This window comes from Alligator mississippiensis, chromosome 14 (assembly GCF_030867095.1).
Source record: "Alligator mississippiensis isolate rAllMis1 chromosome 14, rAllMis1, whole genome shotgun sequence".
Lineage (NCBI taxonomy): Eukaryota > Metazoa > Chordata > Crocodylia > Alligatoridae > Alligator > Alligator mississippiensis.
The window spans coordinates 5,918,272-5,939,306 of NC_081837.1; the positions used below are offsets into that span (position 1 = coordinate 5,918,272).

At 49.6% G+C, this 21,035-nt stretch overlaps 1 protein-coding gene across 3 annotated transcripts in view; it reads right to left on the reverse strand.

Annotated features, from left to right (window-relative positions):
* HNF1B (HNF1 homeobox B) overlaps positions 1-14,156 on the reverse strand; it is a 49,612-nt gene extending 35,456 nt beyond the window's left edge. For 2 of the 3 annotated variants that reach the window (XM_014608097.3, XM_014608094.3), the window contains exons 1-2: positions 13,704-14,150; positions 4,893-5,092 (exon numbers count right to left, since the gene is read on the reverse strand). In XM_014608097.3, coding sequence (XP_014463583.1) covers positions 4,893-5,092; positions 13,704-14,059 — 556 coding nt within the window. In that variant the 5' untranslated portion in view covers positions 14,060-14,150. Of the gene's footprint in view, positions 1-4,892; positions 5,093-13,703 lie in introns of all 3 variants that reach the window. The other variant, XM_014608095.3, reaches the window with a different exon arrangement.
* Positions 14,157-21,035: the final 6,879 nt, after the last annotated feature.

Below are 21,035 nucleotides of genomic sequence, written 5' to 3' on the forward strand. Positions count from 1 at the left end.
ACAGGACGTATCAGCCACGCCGACCCCACCCAAGCCCCGCTGCCATCAGGGACAAGGTCAATAGCATTATCCTCAGATATGGGAGACTGGGGCTGGGTAATCACATCAGTCCAGGCCTCTGATCTCCTCTGCTATAGAGCCTCGGCGTGATTGCTGCCAGGGGAGAAAAAAAAAAGGCTATTGTTTCAAATGCAGCCTGGATCCTGGCCGGCTGAGAGTGGGGAGCCCTTTCCTCCAGCCCTTCCCAAACCTGTCCACTTCCTAGCAGTGAAAATCATGAAGAATGAGCACACCGCCAGCTCTGGGGCTTAGCTCCGTGCAGCTCCTAAGACTTTTTCACATCGCTTCTCCCATGGGAAAAGCACCTGGCTGTTGGCACGTTAATGCTTTTGCAAACCAGCTGAAGTGGCCCTTTGCTCTCTGGATCGATCCTGCCCAGCTCTCAGCAGCATCCATGCCAAGCCGAGCTGGCAGCCTGACATGGACGTAACCCAGCCCAGGACGTGCCCTCAGGTATTTGTCAAGAGCTGCCAGTGCACTTTGCAGGCCCCTTTGCGTGGGGAAGGTGAGGGGCATGCATGGTGAGACATGTTCCTGAGAGGCACAGGTCTCCTCTCCTACTTGTGCCCCTGCTTCCTCATCTGAGGCTCTTCTCCCTCATGAGAGCGGTAATATTTCAGAAGCCCCTGTTTCTGCCCAAAGCATGAGCATGAATAAATGACCGGCAATGGGCCATCCCCAGATGAGCAGCCTGACACTTGAGAAGGGGACCCTGTGGGTGTCCTCCTTCCTCTCCCTGTGCCTCAGGTCCCTCAGCTGCACTGCAGCTCTACCCTGCCTCCTCCTGATCTCCAGACAGTGATACCAGGGGGCAGGAGGCATCCCTTGCTAGGGGAATATTCACATGGCCTCAACGGGAAGCCGAGGGGTGTCCTCCTGAGACGTGACACACTTCCAAACCACGAGGAGTGGAGCTGTTAGTGCAGCACCTCGTGCGAGCTCGTGGGAGGAGCCGCAGGCAGGCAGATACCCGACTTGGCAGGCAGCGCGTGTGCAGCAGGCACTGTGCTGGAGCAATGCAGTCATACCCACGGTGCCCAGCAGAACCAGGCCCTGATCCGAGCTGGGCTCTGCACAAAAGCCACCTGGGATGCATCCAGGTTCCTGCTCCACCCAAAGTTTAAAACCAACTGCTTGGCAGGGGCAGCAGCATTTCTAGTCAGGCAGTGTGACTTCATGGCTCACTGTCATTTACCTGATCCCTTCTAAATTCTTCACAAACGTTAATGACCCTCCCTCCTTTTTCATGGGTCTTGATGTTCCACCAATCAGGCTAGCCTTTCGTCTGCAGTTCTGCTGTCTGCTAGCTGCTCCTGGTCATGAAGCTCCTCTTTTGCAGCCCTCCAGGTTGTTTTTAGCTCCTTCCTATGAAGTTATATTTGTTTTTGCTTGCATCTTAAACTGAATAAGGCAGCCCTAGGTCTCCAGTGTTTTAGCAAAGTTTGTAATTTATTTTTAACTGGAGAAAAATGTGCGTCGTGTTATATGGGATGACACCCCTCATCATCTGCACCCTGCTTTTCAAAATTCTAGATCTGCCCGTGAATACCACTATAAAGTAAAAATACACTGGCAGTGGCTGAGTCTGAGGCAGTCTGCCCTGCAACTCAGTGGCAGTGGGATGATTTTTCATCCAGATCTTTTATATTTGCAAAACATATTTTAATGGACCCAGGCTCGCGCTCAGTCTGCTCCAGGCAGGACCTTGGGAGCACAGCCCTGAGGACCAAGAGGGGTGGGGAGTTCTGGTGGCTCAGATAAGGTTTTGGTCTGCTCAGGACATAGGGTTACCAACCCTCCCAGATTGGCCAGGAGTCTATTGGAATCAGCATTAATTTCCCGGTGACTACTGAAAGCGATCTGGGAGATTTTAATAGGATATTTTAAGAAAATAAACTAATATATGTTAGAAAAAAAGATCTCCCAGAATAGCTTCAGTCAAAGTTGGCACCCTACTGGGACATGGGTTGAGCTGTCCCCAACATGGCAGCTTCCCTTCCCCTTCGGGCGACTGCTGCCAGCCTTCTCCAAGATACAGCCACAGATGCATGTTCTCAAGTTGTTATTGATGTGTACAGGGCTCACTGAGCTGTGCAGCAGCTCCTTTCATGGGAAGGCCTATATAGGGCATACATATTCATGGCCTGGGTTCCTGTGCCTGCATGTACTTGTTCAGGGAGGATTTGGTGAACTTAGAATAATGCATTAAGAGTCAGGCAGTCAAACTTCAAACAATCCCCTGAATCCTGCCTCTCTTTGTTCCTCTAGAAGGGCCCTCCTTCGCTCCAGCTCCATTTCAAATTAATTGGAAACAAACACACTCCTACAGAAATAATGGGGCCGAAAGCAACTCATGTATGCAGCAGGATTTTGGCTTCCAAACCTCACACCCTGAGCCACGGCAGCGCAGTATGCACACCCAGAGAAGGGGTGACCTTCCTCGCCTGCCCGCTGCAGAGCTGAGACATGTCAGCAAAGCCGTAAAGGGAGATTGATGGCAGGTTTTATTATTCTCAGTTTTGCTGGGAAATTCTCCCTCTTTCTATAATGGCTTTTTCCCTTGTGACAACAAGGGAAGCAAAAAGTGCAGGGCAAAGTTGGAGCAGACATGGGATTTTTTTCTTTCTAAAGTCTCCAGGTGTATTTCCAAAGCACTGACATTGCATTCGAAAAACTTTCTGAGCTTCCTGTCTTTCCCGAGCAAGCAGGAGGCTGCATCTTTCTGCAGGCCAAGGTTGGAACAATTTTTCTCAGACACTCATTAAAGTCTAGTCCTGCCCATCTCCTTGCACATAAACAGACCTACTGAAGTCAGTGGGATTCCTGATAGTAATAAGAATTATTTCATGAGGAGCTTCCTATACGACCTCCTTCCGTATCACCTGGCTCAACGACTCAGGTTGATCTCACTGAGATCCAAGTGGGTGAAAAAGGAACTATGAAGACTCCAAAACTGGTCTGCGTTTTTCATTACCTAAAGTGGGACCTAGGGATTTCATGGCTTGTTTTTTTTAAAAGGACACTGCCAGGTTAAAAATCCAATTTAAAAAAATTAATAGAAAGGGTCCCGGAGCAGGAATCAGAGTCCCTACTTCTACTGTTATTAACTTAGATCATTCAAGCAAGAATGTGACGGTTCTAATTAACTGTCCACCACTTGTGCAATTTGTTTGGACAGTGAAACTGGAAGAGTCAAAGACTAGGTCAGGCAGTCCATTGTCCCGTCCTGGGGGGGAGGACAGTCTGCTGTCCCAAGGAAAGGGTCCCTTGGAGACTGTTTGACAGGCTAATGCCACAGAACTTGCTGTTAGGAAGCTTCTCACACAGAAATCATTTCCTTTCTGAATTTCAGCTCATCACCAATCCATCTCCTTTGGTCAAATATGGGCTAATTCATGTGCCTCAGCTTACTGAGCACTTACTTAATCAAGTAGTGCACCTTTCCTTTTTAGGGCTGATCCCAATAACCCCCCTGCCCTCCCCAGTGATTTCACTAGGAGCAAGATCCCATTCTCAAGATCTTATTCTCACTAGTCAGCCCCTTGGCTGTATGTATATTATTGCTGGCCTGAGTCAGAAACTGGCTCACAAGTGTTGCTAAAATCAGCATACGCTATGGTAGATTCCTTTTTCTGCTACATGTAATTCTACCCAAAGAAGCCAAGTTCTCTTGCAATTTTTTTGGTGGGGGAGCTGTTTTTGTTTTTCTTTGACGGGGATTTTTTTATTATATTATTTTCTACAGGTGGAATATGTTGATCTCTTCATCACTCGGGTCTCACTTAAATAGGCACAAGATATGTTCAAAGGGCATAACCTGCCCATATAATGCAAGTCTCATCCTAAAAATCATCACTAATTTGTGATCTCTTTCTCTGTCCTGTAGCTATGAACCTTTCTGATTCTCATCTACTAGCAGAGGCTGCAAGCTAATTTTAAAACGGGAGTTTTAACACTTTTTTCTTTAATTCATAACTATATTCCTATTAAAACTAGGATTTGCCCCTAAAATATTGCTTCTTTATTCCAACCAGGACAGCAAGCATTTTAAGGACGCTAGTGAAAATACTGTGCAAAATATTTTCCCCCTCAAATATTCACATGAAAAACACATTGGGCTCCCTCAATTTTGTTCACTTCCCAGTTTTAGAGACCATTTCACACAACTCTGCACCACTGCTAATAAAGCCATTGATGGGGACAGCCAGAAACTCAGCAGTTTTCAAGTATTAAACAAAATTATCCAGAGGCTCAAATCCAGCAAAAAATAAATAAGCACGTGCCTCACTTTGCAGAGGAGATCTGACTACTCATATGGTTCTAGACAGGCACCTTGTTATGCACCCTTTAAAAACAGGGGCACAGGGCATGAATATTTGCCTCCTGAAACCTGAATGCAAGAGCTATACCCAACCCATCCACGATCAGGGGATGGGATTAACGTGTCCAGTTCAAACAGTCGGAATTTCAAATGCTCCCAACCAATGGCTCAGGGAGAAGCTACAAATCAAGAATGATTTGCAAAATATTTCAACGGCTTAGGGAGAAGCTACAAACCAAGAATGATTTGCAAAATACTTTCTCATGGAGGCACAGTGGTAGCAGTAAGTGCCAGAGTCCAGTCCTACTCCACAAAGCATGTGCTTACCCTTACCCATGCACAAGGTCTGATGTGCTTAAAGCCAAACACTTGCTTTAGTGAATGGAGGCCTTGATAAATACACCAGGCTAGCCGGTACAGTCACTTTGATGAGCAGATCTGCACCTTAAGAGGCCCCTCTGCCTTGCAACAAAGCCTGGAAAAGTCAGAGCAGCTAAAACAGGGTACTTACGTCTGAGGATCTCTCTCTGCTTGCGGACGTACCACGTGTAGAGCGCTGCCCGCTTTTGCGTTTTCATGGGGGTGCCCTTGTTGAGGTGCTGGGAGAGGTGAGACTGGTTCAAGCCGGTGACATCCACCACCTCCCTCTGGGGGATGTTGTGCTGCTGCATGTAACCTTTGATCATTTTTGCAGCCCGCCAGGGGTCTTCGCTAAATAGGAGAGAAAAGGGTTAATGTCACCTGTGGAAAGGGCTCAGGATCAGCAATTCTAGAGGTAGAGCCTCAGGCTGAGGAACTATTCCTAATGCAATGGTACCACTGTGATTTTTGACCTCAGGCGAACCCAGCATTCACTACTGATGGGCACAAAACCCCACAAGAGGACTTCCTAGCAGGCACCAAGGAGAGCAGTCTTAGGCTAGGAACAGACATTGCATTTGCCCCCGGAAAAATTGTGCCAGTATTTTTCCCAAAACAAAAATATCCCGGGCTGGGTACGTAGGCACATTGCCCTTCTAATCATGGTTTAGTGAGTGGCTGAATGCATTGCTACTTTTTTGCCATTGACTCAGTGACACAATCCTGTGGTAACTCTACAGACACACTTTGCAACATCCTGGGATAAACTTTTACTATTTCTTATTGGGGAACCTTTTTTTTTAGGATTTATCCCAGAACAACAGAAACGGATGTATGTATGGCTGCACTTTATCCTGGGGTAAAATGTTTTATCCTGGGATAAATGTGACATCTGTTTGCAGCCTTATGGGCTACAGGCAAGCTTCCTTAAAGAAGCTGCACGAGACTAGAATGGAGATAGACACACTGGAAGGAGCAGTTTGGGGTCCCATCCTGCTCTTTTTGAAAGCAAAGCCAAAGTTCCCAAGTGAACTGACTTGGACCCATTGGTGTCTGATCCATAAACTTGAGCCTTCCCGTCACACTTGACTTCCAGTGGGAGTTAACCGCTGCTGGTTGCAAAGTGAATTTGGGAAGGCTGCCTAGTGGTGAAAGCAGAGAACAGGCAGACAGGAGCTCTGGACCCCATTGTATAATCTGGAGACAGCTCGCTTGACCTCCCTCTATACCTCAGTTGACTCATCTGTAAAGTAGGAACAACAAACTTACCCACCTCACCGATATACTATGAGGCTTACTATCTGTAGAGTTGCACCCCCGGATGAAAGGCTAAACAGATATGGTAATTATCGTTACTGCTCCTGCTCATGCTAATTTCTCCCTTTGCTGTCTTGTGCGCATGAGGAATTCCAACACAGGTGTTATAGCAGTAAGGGCAACGGGAATAAAAACCTCTTGGTCAGACACGTTTCATTTTACCCGGCCTGTGTTTTGCCATGTTACTACTGAGTTACATCCAAAAATAACCCCAGATCCTCTGAAGTGTAAAGCAAAGAACTTTGACCCGACCACTACTGCCGAGACCCAGAACTTATCGGCTTGATCTCTACCGAGATCTGTTCAGCACCTATCAAGCACCAGCCGTGCCTGACAAATTAAATCCAGCAATAGCCCTGTGGTGCTTGCGGCTGTACATCCATGAACAGAACTGCCTGCTCGTTAATCATGAAACTCGCCCACTGAATCAGAAACCCTCCAACTCCCCTTAATGACACCTCTCTCCTCCAGACCTGCCTCCTTCTGTAGACAGCTCAAAGGGTTAATAAACCTGAGCTGTGGCAAACCAAGAGGAGAAAGCTGGTGAAAGTTTGCTCTGAGTCAGGGTGGGCATTGGGACTTTGGTCCGAAAATGCCCAGCCCCAGGTGACCTTCACAGCATGCCGCAACGCTCATCTTTTTCTCCCAGGTATTTAAAAACAGAATGGGGGCAATCCGGAGGGAAAGAAATTATGAAGGTGATCGGAGCTTGGAGTTGGCTGGTAGTGCTGTGTTGTAGTTAGTAGTGGATCCCTGGATCCTGGAAAGATTTAAACCTGACCTGTTCTCAGTAGTTTGACTGTGGATCAATAGGACTAGTCCCAATGGAAAAGGCAGTGCAGTCACCTGTCACGATTCTACCAACCATAGTTGCTGGATTTTCTCTTCAAAATTCTCACCTCTTCTCAATGAGATGAGGATCTCAGCTTTCATCTCAGCACCAAAAAACCCCAAACTATATTTCTAACCCACAGGATAGCAGAGAAAAGCTGCAAAACACAAAACGAGTGCACTCTAATGGCTCAGAAACCAGGAGAAAGTGGGGTGGAGGGAGGAGAAAGAAATGCACATTTATTTTTTATTTTGAATCTTCCAATATTTTAAGGCTTGGGTTCACACAGATTTGAATATTTGCAAAATCAGGACCTAACTGCATTGCATTTTTGGACCACAACTAGGATACATACACTATGTTAACACCCCCAACCCTCCGGGGGACTCATCTCATTCTAAATAACAAATAAAATACAGGGTAAAAACTTTTAAATCTACTGCGCACAGATATGCAGAGGCTAGTTATTATGAAATTTAGTTAAATGACCTGGATTTCTCTGCTTTTTTTTTTTTTTTTGCACAGGCAAGGACCCCAAATCTAAAGAAAACGCTTGTACGCTGAAAAATCCACTTGGAGCACAAGCTTGGTCACAGCGCTGCTTGAAAATAATGAGATATTCTAATGCCGTATTTGGAATAACCATCCAACGACTGCTTCGATTCATTCGTTATTCTGAATCCTTCCACTTGTCAGAGGAAAAACAAAACAAAACAAAATATCGATTTCTTACTTTCTGTCTTGAATGCAGTTTGAAAAGCAAAACTGCTCAGAATTAAAGTGAAAGTAATGCAGCAGAAGGAGAAAAAACAATGACAGTCATGTGGTTATACCAAAAACACCGCTGTCCCCTATCCTGGGTTCTCAGAGCACTGAAGATTTCTTCCAGGTTTAATCAGCTTTGGGGTACACAGTGCCTGGAATGATGACCCCATTAGATCCAGCAGATTCCAAACTGGACACCTCCCTGAATTTCAGAGCCTTTAATAAATGCTGCCTAATTATATTGGTGACTTTTTCAATGTGAGCACTTTAAAGAAGCCCTCTCCTCCATACTGACTCCCTTCTAGGGCACCTCTCCTTGTATTGTGTGTTACACGTGCTTGTGTTTGTACACAGAACATAGATTATTTCAGTTTGATGCAGAAGTCCTACTGGTCACAGCTCAAGATCCAATTGCACTATACAGACAACAACAAAAAGGCATCCTCTGTCTCTGGGACGTGTCATGCCCCTTTGGCCGAGCACTCCTGACCAAGCTTCTGTGTCCACATACGACGACCTGGGATAATGGGTTTAGTACAGCCAATTCTACAAGGGGGTTATAAACCGCGTCAAATGAAAGTCATTTCAAAGTGACGGTCCAAGTCTATTTCAACAAAGTGGAGAAGGGAAGATCCTGAAATGCAGAAGAGGTGAGAGCGACCGCAGAAAAGCAGTCATAAGAAGTGGCACGAACATGGCACCCTGGTCATTTGTCACTGTGCTGAATGCTAACGATCACCGCGGCTCAATGGATTTTTCAGATCACGCTGCTTGTACCGTTTCATGCCACGTCCTCAACCCTGCAAAGACGTAAGCGTCCGAGAAACTCGGACTTCAAAGGGAGCGCACATGTGAATTGTTCCTTGCATGCTGCAGAATCGGCCCCTTAATCGTAGCGAACAGCGCTGGATCAGGGGTTATGCAGAGTTTCCCAACCAGACAGACGGTCTGGGGAGCCTTGCATTCATTTTACAGCAAACAGAGCTGCCCTGTTCCAAACACAAATCATTTTAGAGGCGTCTTATTTGCAGGGGGAGCCAATGAAATCAGTGGGACTACTCATGTGAGTAAAGGAGGCCGTTCTTGAGCAACGGCTATTCTTTTTCCAGCCTCCTCTCCTTCCCCTGCCTGGGCCTTTCTACTGTTCTTATCACCTTTGCATCTCAAGTGAAATCCTATTTCACAGGAATAGCTGCTTGAATGAAGATCATTAACTGGCTCCTACTATGTCCACAATGCTTCCCTTTTACACCCTAGCAAATGAGCTTACCAGCGTATTTATGGACCTACGTGAATATTAGAGCCTGTTCGAAGTTTTGAACACAAACACTGCCGGGTCCCGAGTCCAACGTTAGTGCTCGTCCAATCAGTGAAGACAAACAATCCCACATGACTTGCCTGCAGTCCGTACTAACCACAACCAGATCACAAATTTTGGACACCCTCTGTAATGTTCGGCGGGGGGGAATGATCTACAGAGCAAAGCTCCTTGGTACGAAGTTAAGATAGCCCAGTTTGAATAAAGCAGAGCCAAGAAAAAAGCACTCGTTCACAGAACAAAACTCATCTAATCCATTTTACCCCACCAATTATCAGCACAGTTCCCCCTGGTCCCTGTGCTAGGGCTACAACTCCCAGCGGTGGGGAAGCTGAACCCTGAGAGGTTCCTCGAAGCCAAAATCTGTCCGCGCTGGTGATCCCCGGATTATTCTTGGTTCTGGGTCCCTTTGAAATGGAGGAGAGAGCCAGGCCTCACACCCCCCCGACCAAGGTGAGCTAACAACAGTCCGTGCCGGCTGCAAGGCCAGAATAATAAAACCAATTATTCCCATTCTTCAAGGGGCCTGCTGGTACACTGAGATCCAGAAATGATGTGAATGGCTGTAGTTACAGCCCTTATTCTTGAGCTGCCCGGTTGTGGCTGGAAACTGAGAGCCTGTCTCACAAGACTTGCCTTTTGCCTTCCTCCGGCAAAATCAGTCATTTCACCCCACATACGGGCAGATGCTTTCAGTATGAAAGTGCTCATCACCTTAAGACGAGGGCTGTCTGGGCAAAAACGCAGAGAGCATTCGTTATCTACTGTAAAAGGCAGGACCAGCTCTAAAGTTTCATGGCTTTCATGACTTAGGGATGGGGATGAAAAAGGCAAAAACTGCTCACAACACCACCTCAATTTTCCACCTGGAGATCTCCGATAAGGCAATAGGCATTAATATCCCCATTTTATACACAGGAAACAGAGGGACTGGGAATTACCATGCAGAAGAGCAATGGCAGAACTGGGAATAGAGATGAGATCTCCAGTGTGACAGGCCAGTGCTCTAAAAACACAGTCCTTGGTGTCCTTATTTCCTTAATGGAGTTTGCTATTAGAAAGGGGTTAACTAGAGACAGGATAGAGAGCGTCAGGGTTAAATCTGCAGCTGAGAAACTGGACAAAATATTTCCAAAGAATGGTAAATTCAACACAAAACCAAAAAAAAGAAGAAGAAGAAATTCAAGAGGGGGAATAAAAACAGTTTGCAAATTCAGGTCAAATTTGGCAAATATTTACAATTCCAAATAGAGGAAATGTTAAGAGGTCACCAGCTTTCATTCTGGACATTTTCATAACAAAATGCTTCATCTTGGAAGCATTGTCAACACTTTTAAATTGAATATGGTTCACCGTTTCCTTAGGAAATGGCAATTCCCATTGAACAAAATGACTTTCAAGGGGGGAAAAAAAGGTACTAAACCAAGAGCTTGGTTACTTGAATCCAAAAACAAAACAAGTGTTTTTTTTCAGGTTAACTGAAGTGTTCTGGCTGGACACAAAATGAAATCGTTCATAGTTTTTGTTTCACCTAAATAGCCTAAAAAAAAATCTGCTCTGTTTCTACCTGGAAATGATTGTCTTTTTTTCCCCAAAAAATTTTTTGGACCAGAAAAATGCAATATTTGTCCAAGTCTAATCTGGACCGTCAGTATTCATGTGAGTACATGTGCTGATGGGAGGGAGACTGGGTGAAAGAGAGAAAAAAGGACATTTCCATAGTATTATAAAAGCCGATTGTGGACCTGATCCTGTGTTCCTTCCTGTTGAAATCAGTGAAGTGTTTTTCCGCGGTAAAGGTAACTGGGCAAACAACAGCTGTGATATATGCTCCAAAAGAGGCATTTCTCACACACCTCCTACTCTTCTGAGTGGAACTTCTCTGTTGATAGCAAAGTTGCCTCTTTGGTTGCACAAGAAGTTTCTTTCCAAGGATTCCCTAGCCCTCTCAGCCTCTTCCCCAGCCTTGAAAACAGGTAAATAAAATGCAACAACATCCTCCGAGAAATATGCCAAGAATTTATACCCGTGGATTAGAAAACAGGCTCTCTGCACAGAAGATCTATCTAATCTGGATCTCTCTGCACACACAAAGGATTAAAAGCTCCTAGGTGTGCTGTGTTCACATTCATCCTTCCCCCTTTTATTTCAGACAGGCATTTTGTATAGCGCGCTGGAACTCTGCACCGACATCACCAGAGATTCAGCTCGGCATTTCTCACTTCACCTTCAAGGGAGAGGTGGATTTTTGTACAGTGCTCCTCAGAAATCAAAAGCCCAAATGGCACCAAAAACTCCTCCGGAAATCAATGCCATTGAGGAACCTAAATCTCTTTTAAAATTCTCCCCACATGTCTGCTCTGTCTCCCTTTCATTAGGGTTTTTTTTAAAGGAAAAAAAAGGGGTGCTATTTTGGATGATATCCCCTACCATGTTTGGAGGATAAGCAGTTGCCAGACCCAGTTTGAGGACAAACTAGGAGACAAACACAGGAGAAGGCAACAGGTAATTTAAGTACAGGTCAACCAATGTCAGGGTGGATCTTCCACAGGGATGGGATAGGACCTTGCAGAAGTGCTACAGTCCACAAGGATATCTGAGCACAGGACAAAGTGTGTGACTGGGCCAACCGCTATTTTCTGAGCCAAGGAAAAAACACGATTTCTGCATGCTATTGGGAGCCAAACCAATCCCTTGAAATCCAGGGAGTGAGAGCAGAGACGGAGGCAGCCTGTAGCCAAAAGAAAGGGTGGGTGACTCTCAGACCCCCCGGCTCCCACTCCAAGTACAAAGGCCTCTTTTAAGGCAAACACCAGTTCTTTGCAAAAAGCTCTCCAGGGACATGGCCTGATCTTTTTTTCATCAAAGGCAAATGTTGCACTAGGTGTTAGGGCACCTGGGGAAGAGCTGCAGGACTTTGGGCAAGATCCTGCCTTTCAGCACTGTCCAGGTAAATACCCTGGTGCTGGCGGGTTCTCCAAGAAGCCCCAAGGATGCCTCTACTCACAGAGAGGAGATGCAAGAAAATGCAGCAAGCTGCAGGGTGAGGGACGCAGACTGGGAGGGACACACCTTGTTCTCCTGACTGGGAGCAGAGAGAGAAACAGGGGCCAGATGGCAAGAAAACACACCAAGGCACCTGGGAACAGGGAGCAGAGGCGGCCAGACCAGGAAGGCTGGGTGGGGGGGGAGCTGAAAAACAGGCTGAAAACTCCCAGGAAATTTTCCACTCTAATCAATGCCTCTTCCCCAGCCGCCGGGTCTGGGCTGAGTTAACTTGCAAGGGAGCACTGAGCTAATCAGGACTGTTTCACTGTTTGCCCAGCCCTGCCCCCCTCATCAGTTTTATCTGCCTGGTATTGTCTCCCTGTAGGTGCAGATCTCTGTTAACTATAGGGGCGCAGGGACCCTAAAGCAACAATGGGACCCTGATCCCCAGTGAGAGCCCCTCTGAACCACCACAACAGAAGCGATCACTGAGGGTTGCACAAGGGTGCTGGCTGGTACTTAAAGCCCCTGCCAGGGTGTAAGACGGTCACCCCCTACAACCCGGCAGGTATTCCCCAGAGCTGGAGCAAAGGCTGAGCCTGTCTTAAACTCAGGCTCAGCCAGGTGATCTCCGAAGGGCCCTTCCACCCTGTTTTTCTAGGAGTCTGCAGTCGATCGGTGACCGACCTGGTTCTCACTACTAGATTTAGACACACACACGGTCATGGGCCAGGCTCTCCTTAAAGCTCCTTGGCACTAGACCAACGAGGTAAAGGGACCTTTCTGCAAACGAGAATCAGGCCCACAGCACACCGGGTGACCTGCCCATGCAGAAAGGCAAGGCAGGAGAGAGGGAGTTTCCAGGCACTTGGACCCTGTACTTCAGAGACCTGCAGCAGGCTTTGAGGGCTGGCGTTGGAGGGGTGGAGGGTTTTGCTCCCCCTTTGTTGCCCTCCAGCAGCCTGGCTCTGAGGATCGCTGGGCACGACCGCGGAGCCACAGCTTTCCAAGGCGCCTCCAGGGTCCCTTCCATCACACACCGGCCCCGCGCTGCAGCTCTAGCCCCCGGCGCAGGGAACAGGGGGCACTGCCGCCACCCCGACCCCGCAGCCACACATCAGAGCCCAGCCAACACCTACCCGCCACCTGCCCCAGCTCCAGCAATGCTTCTCCCCCCTCAGCCACATCCCAAGGCTCCCAGCCCCAAAGGGGACAGCAGCTGGCGCATTTCAAGTGGCTGTTTACTGATTTACGAGAATGCCCCTCAAAAAGAGAAAGCGAGAGATGCCCATTTAGGGTTTCCCTCTGCATGCCCCCACCACCCCACCCTGGTTTACAACTCGGCCAATGAATAACCCGCCCAGCTATTCAGCTGTGCGTCTCTTTCCGTGGATGATTGATAGAACTAAATTAATAACACCACCCCGCTCGGCCCGGCTCCACGTGCTGCCCGCGCCGCGGGGTGGTGGTGGTGGTGCTGGGGACACCCCGGGGTGCTGGCCCCGGCGGGGGTGCGGGCCAAGCACCCCGCGCGGCGCGGTCGATGGGTGCGGGCAGCCGCCGGCCCGCAACGAAGGCAGCGCGGCCGCCCCCCGCAGCGCCCCGCGGCCGCCGCCAGCCCGCGCCCGGGGCCCCCGCCTGCCCGCCCGGGGCAGCGCGGAGCCGCCGGGGCCCCGCGGGCGCCGCATCCGTTGACGCCGGAGAGGCGGCGGGGAGCCCCGACGGGCGCCACCCGCTCCCACCTGATCATGCGGTCCACCTCGGCGCGCTGCTCCGCCGCCTCCTCCGTGTTGAGCGCCTGCAGCTCGCGCAGGATCTGCGGCGTGTCGAAGTCGTCGCCGTCCTCGGAGCCCTCGTCGCCGGACAGCTTGCCCTTGGCGTGCCCGTTGCTGAGCGGGGCGAAGCCGGCCTTGCCGTCGGGCTCGGGCCCGGCCGCGCCGGGGGACAGCGGCAGGCTCTCCAGCTTCACGCCGAAGCCGGCGGCGGCGGCGGGGCGGCCCATGTCCTCCAGCGCCTGCACCACCGCCTCCTTGGTGGCCCCGGAGCTGAGCAGCGCGCTCAGGAGCTCCTGCTGCAGCGAGCTCAGCTTGGACACCATCTTCCCGGGCCGGGCCGGGCCGGGCTGGGAGGGGAGGGCATGCACCGAGGGGCCGGCTCCGGCCCCCGCCCCGCCTGCACCTGCCGCCCGGGGCTCGCGGCCCTCTACCTGGCCATGACCGGCGGGAGGGAGGCAATATAGCCTATGCAAATCAGCGGGCACACCATGCAAATAGCCGGGGGTGGGGTGGGGTGGGGAGGGAAGGAGGGAGGGAGGGCTGGGGGCTGAGCCGCTCCCGGCCCGGCCCGGCCCGGCCCGGCCCGCCCGGGCTCCGGCTCGCCTGGACTTCGGACCCCGCGGCGCGGCGCGGAGCGGCGCTGCGCTGTGCGGGGACAGGCGGAGAGCCCGGCCCGCTGCCCCCTGCGCCACTCCGCCCCTCGCACACGTGTGGGTGCCCCGGCCCCGTGCGTGCGTCCAGGTGCACCGGGCGCGCAGCTAGCTCTACCCCAGGCACGCATCGAGGTGCCCGGAGCATTCAGCGTCTGCACGCTCTGCCGGATATATACACTTTGGGCACACATTGAGGTGTGTACATCTAGGTGCCCTGGGCATGCCACTATATACGCCTCGTACTCACTCACATCTGGGCACGCCACCTTGTACGCACAAATGAGTGCTCCGAACACACAGCCATATACACCCCATGCATGCATCTGGGTACCCCATGGACGCTGCCATATACACCCTGTGCATGCATCTGGGTGTCCCATGCACACAGCCATATATACCGCAGGCACACATCTAGGTGCCCTGGGCATGCAGCTACATATGCTCCATGCACACCCTGGCACACTGCCATATACACCTTGTGCACACATCTAGGAGCTCTGTGCATGCAGCTATATACACCCCGTGCACACATGTAGGTGGCTCCAGGCACACAGTCATGTATACCCCATGCATATATCTTGGTACTCAGGGGATGCCACTATATATACTCCATGCACACATCTGAGTGCCCCTCGGACACTGCCATATATCCCTGTGCACACATCTAGGTGCCCTGGGCAAGCCGCCATATGCACCCCATTCACACATCTGGGTGCTCTGTGCACACATATGAGTGCCTCAGGCACACAGCTAGATACACCCCAGGTACGCATCTAGGTGCCCTGGGCATGCAGCTATGTATGTCTCGTGCACACCCTGGGCACATATACACCCCATGCACACATGTAGGTGCTCTAGACATGCCACCATATATACCCCGTGCACACATCTAGGCAATCCACCATATATATTCCATGCAACTATCTAGGTGCCCAGGGCACACTGCCATATATATAACTCACGCACACATCTAGGTGCCCCATGGATGCCGCCATATACCCCCCCATGCACACATCTAGGTGCCCTGGGTACAGCGCCCTATACGCCCCATACACACATCTAGGTGCCTTGTGCACTCATGCACAAGGAGTGCGTTACTCTGGATCTTGTGAATTGCTCCTTCACTTTCCAACCCCCAGGGCTAAAGCATCTGTCCCTCCCCCCATGGCTGCACCCCGGGAAAGCCAACTCCTGCTGGTCTTGGGGGCCCTTGGACCAGTCCCCACTTCCCCCCTCCTCCATGAGAACCAGCGTGATGCCAAGAGTGATCCCTCTGCTCCCATCTCCCCCCAGCGCTACCCCCACTCCTGTCTAGATAACTGGGTTCCTGCCTCCTCACCCTGAGAGCTGCAGGCTGCTCCTCCCAAGAAGGGGAAGGGTCCCATCAAGCATCCCCCACTATCTCCTACCCAGTGCCAGGAGACCAGGGCTGAGCCCTGGCAGGCACAAGCTGCCTTAGCCCTGGGGGGTTCCTGGCGGTCCCTGGTTCCAAGCCCACAGCTCCTTTCCCCTAAGGCAACCAAAAGCAACTAGAGGAGAGCTTACCCTCTCCCAGCCTGGGGAACATGGGCAAGCTGGTCCCAAGCTGGAGACTACACCTGGCATTTTCCAAGGCAGACCTCAGAGCCTGGCACCATTTCCAATTCTGCCCTTTAAAACCTAATTTTAACAAGGGGAAGAGGATCTCTTGACCAATTAAAGGCATCTAAGGGAGAGAGGACCTGGTTTAACCTCCTGGAGGACAGGAATGCCCATGGCTAGAGAAGAGCCCTGAGACCAATCTCAGCAGCTTTGAAGGATCAGAACAAGTCGATACTAAAGGGCAAGAAGGGCCTTCTATACATTCTGCCTCTCAGTAGCTTCAATAGGAGTGGGAGCGAGGGGGAAAGCAGAGACAAGCTACCCAAGAGAGGCATGTGTGCATTTGTGAGAGAGATCAAGACCTGAGACCCACATCATTTTAAATCAAGAATGACAAAATATGCAGAGAGATGGATGCACAAACACACACAACAGCTGAAGAGAGGCTGTGGGCTTCAGCTAGGGAAGGCGGACGGTGCTGCTTAAATGTCTGGCCAAGATTTTCAAAGGTGATGAGCGATTTTCAGAGGCCCAGTTCAAGGTACATTAAAATAGGTCTGATTTTCAGAGGACTGGGGTTGCAGAACGTTTTGAAGGAGATAAGAGAGTCTCATCCAAGTAGGTCACTTTAGGGATGAGCACAAGACCCAAGGGCAGATCTTTAAAAAGTTTTCAAAACATAAAAGTGCTGCCTTGTGGGATGTCATATAGCCCCAAGGTGCCTCTAGAAAGCCACTGGATATCAATTTGCACCTTAACACCATTGTTAACCCAACCCCCCCTCCCCCCCCAACGCACACACGCATTAAATCAGTCCCACTTAAGAACTGCTTGAAGTGGTCCCACAGGACCCTGTCTCCAGGGGAGACTTTCACCCGAAGTGAACGGGAACGGGACATTCTGGAGCAACTCATTTTATGCTGAAGAAGCATGCCAGCTCTTTGTGCAGATGGGACTTCCAGAGGTTTTAATGAAGCAAGCCCCAGCTGGGAATCCATTCAGAGTGGAGAAGAACTGGAAAGGAAACCAGGAAGGCAGGGCACACCCCCACACTCAGATATGGCAAAGGGGAGCGAGGGAGGGAATGTGGGGGGACAAGTGTTTTTGTGGCAGGGTCACCCAAGGGCGAGGGGCAACACCCTGGTGAGAATTAATACTGGACCTGCAGTGTGGACCCGCACCTCCAGTGTGGCAAGCCCCCAAATGTGGTAGCATTCATACTTCAAGTGCTCCTGAGTAGAGCAGCACTCGTGGGGTGATGGCTACACCGACGATAGTTATTTCTGTCGTTAGCTAGAACAGAAGGTGCTCTGGCAGTGCTGGTAGACACAGGGCTGACTTCAGCTGCTCTGTGGCTTTTAAAAAAGCAGATCAAAGTGGAGTGGGGGAAAGGCTGAAAGATTTCCCACGACCCTTCAATCAAGTCTGGAGAGAATCGTCTTGAAATCATAATCCCATACAGCCTGAACGTTAACAGAAATCAAGTATGAAGTTCAGGGGTGTAGGTTGTAGCTGTGTTGGTCTAAGGACATGGGCAGACAAGGTTCTTTGGGCAAATCTGATATCTTTTCTTAGACAGACTCAAATAGTTGGAAAAATTCTTCTTAGCAAACTTTTGGGCACAAACCTTGTCTGCAGTATTAAGTTCATGCATTTAGATGCCCACAGACAGAACAGTGTGAATCAGGGACCTGCAGCTACAAGAGAAGAATTATGGCCATTGGCTTTTAAATGGCAGCTCTTACTTATTTATACAGTGGTAGCACCTAGGATCCTCCAGCACGGACTCATCCCCATTGTACTATTTGTAGAATCATAGGATCATAGAAAATGAGGGTTGGAAGGGGCCTCAGGTCACATCTAGTCCAACCCCCTGCTCAATGCAGGACCAGCCCCAACTAGGTCATTCCAGCCAAGACCTTGTCTAATCATCGAAAAACCTAGTCCATGAACATTTCATAAACTACAGACTCTGTTGCCCTTAGCAAGGGCATAACGTACTCTCACACCGTGGGGCACACTGACAGTGTCCCGTCTCTGATGCTGCTCTTTAAAGAGGGTTGAGCTATGACTGAACGTGTACATTCACATAAAGACATGATGTCCTTCATGCTATGTTCTGAATCTGTCCTATGTCCGCAGCCTTTAGAGAGGTCTGTGCTTAGCCATGTGAAAAGATGTATCTCTCTGCCAGCCTTGTTTGTGAGGCCCTTTAGGTAAGAACAAGGACAGCATAACATCTGTTTGTTTGCAATGAGATAAAGCAGCACAGTTTGCTTCCAGGCTCTTGTCTTCCCACAAACATACCATTGCCATCTATGGACTCACACCCCATGGCCTGCTCAGGTCGGAGCGTGCAGCAGCTCACAAGCAACATACTCATCTGAGCCAGATTCACGACTGCCATGATCAAATAGTGAGGGCATGCCAGGCCAGAGCCTGGTCACAGGCAGGCAAAGCTGCTGAAGAGGGGCTGGAGTGCAGGGAACAGTGCAGAGCGCCCGCCTCGACTTAGATTCATGCCTGCATGGCAGCACCTGAATTTGCAGGGCTCCCAGAGCTGCATCTGGATCTGCTCCGTTAACAGCCCCCTAGGCATATCCTTCCTGCTACTCCTTCTCCCAGCCCTTCTGAACACCATTGTGGATCATGGCCATTGCTCCGTAGCCATCAGACACAGCATGGGAACTGATCCAAAACATCCATTGTCTTACGTTCTTTTTTAGTGGGTCCATAATGCATCCTGGCCTCATCGAATGTTATTCCCACATTGCTGCAGCCTCCAGCATTGTTCAGGATCTGGCACCATATTCAAATAAAAGTTGGATAGAAATCAGCTATAAAGTTCTTACACTTTTCCAAGCACTGATTTTGTAGCTGGTTGGCCCTTCTTGTAGCTGGATGGGTATTTTTATGTCGTGACAATTACTTTGCATGTGTGGCCAGTCTAAATTTATTGTGCAATTAACCCATTAATTGTGTGATATATGTAAGGTGTGGCAGGGTCCAACCCAAACCCTTGCAGTGGGCAGAAATGTTTCTTCACTGGGTTTGGGGGGAATCTGATGCTGAAAGATACTCATCACTGCTTAGGAAGTGCTCAGCACGAGGTCCTGTTCAACCTTCAAATGTCTCCTGGAAACTCATTTCTGCTGTGAGATCTGTCCTAGGAATTACCCATAGACTCTCTGAGGGATCTTTAGTATCACAACTTGAAGGCAGGTTTCTTAGAGGATACATTACAGACTAGGCACGCAGAGGACTTGGGCTCTCTTCCCCACTTTCTCACGGGTTCATTGGGTGAACATGGACAAGTCACTTCCCCCCTTTCTGCCACCTGTAAAAGGGGCTAAGGACATTCACCTTCTTTCTACAAAGCCAGTTGAGATCCACCAATGATAAAAAAATCACTATGCAAAGGTAAGAGGCAGGGAATTTTTGAGGTGATATCTTTGATTGGATCAACTGCATGGCTGGGATAAAGTTAGACAAGCTTTCGAAGGCAAGTAATTTTTCATCAGGTCTGAGCTTCACGGCTACAACATCCCTCCAACATGGCACAAAGATGAGGCATTACTTACTCCTTAGGTTAAAGCACTGAGTAGATCTACCACCATGTGCAATGCATGCGTCTGGACTGAGCAACTATGTGTTTATAGTGCTCTCATCCTCACCACATCCTCACACTACCCTGTCCTCACTGGGCCCACGCTCTTTGGTGCAGTGCTGATCAACACCTCTGTGCTGCACCTACTAGGCCCCCAGTGAAAAGGGAGGCAAGCTGCTCTGTGTCTGGGGTAATAACTTCCCCATGACACTTTAGAGAGGGCTGGACTTGTCCCACTGGTGCCTTGGTCCTAAGTACCATAACCCTGGAGAAAGGCAAAAAGAGTCTTTCAGCACTACCTTTGGGCTGATGTGCTGAACCTCGGGCTGATATTGTCAAACTGCAAAAGGAAGAGCAAGTCGGCAGGCTGTTGTTTTAAAAGAGCGGCCATTTGAAAGCTAGCGAGGGGGTGAGCTTTGACTTGGCCTTTGTACAGGCTTCATGGCATTGCATTATAATAATGTTCTGTCACAGTCAGTAACCCGGACCTTGGCCTGTTTCCACACGTTTGGAGCCATCCAGCTAATTAAGTGGATATTGTTTTCTGGTCCATGTCTCTTACCCTATTGCTGTTCTCCCCCTTTATGCCCCTCACTTAGCAGCGGTGTCAGAAGCAATATTGCGATTGGCCTTTTCCCATCGTTGTCCTACACGCCCCATTAATTCTTCTCAGCAGAAGATCATGGTCATTATGTTATGGAAAAGCTGATGGGCTCCTCAGAGGCCAGAGGAATGTACAGTTTCCCAGAAGATCCGGCCTCAGGAAATCTCTTTGCAGGAGGCGGGAGGTGAAGTATGCCATTGCACCAGGGCAGTAGGAGATGCACTAGGGATGGCACCTATGAAATGCTGGCTCTCTTCTGCACTCGCCCAGATTTTAAATAAGAGGATCTTGCTAATGGCAGCTAAAGGCCAGAACTCTTCTTCTCCAGAGCAGTGGTTGATAGCTAGATCTCTTCTCCTTGCCTGATGATTATGCAGTCACCCCATTTAAATTAGCTTCATAATCCCTTCTCCTCTCCAAGGAGAGATCCTATAAAGTGCCCAGCAAGGCTGGTGTCATTTGATCCTATTGCTCAGAATAGATACTGGAGTGACTGACACCTCCTGCCCTGTTGCTGCTACATCTGTCCTGGGGGTAGTCACCAGAGCTGCCAGTCTGGCACCTCCCACCAGTACAGATAAACCAACACCAAGGCAGAACACAGCCAGCTGGTTTCACTTTAGCTGGGTTGAGAGCCTTCTTGCTCAGTCGCTTCCAGCAGCTCACGAAAGGCAGCTGATCCTGCTCACATCAAGCTTCCAGGAGCTGAATTCAGGGTTTGAAATTCCCCAGCCTCATAATAAGCATTGCCTCATAGTCATGCTAGAAAGTCTCCCACTGGACAGGATCCTGGAACAAACATCACTTCACTCTGGAATAGTTATTCTGCTACAAACATGCCAGGGAATTTCTTC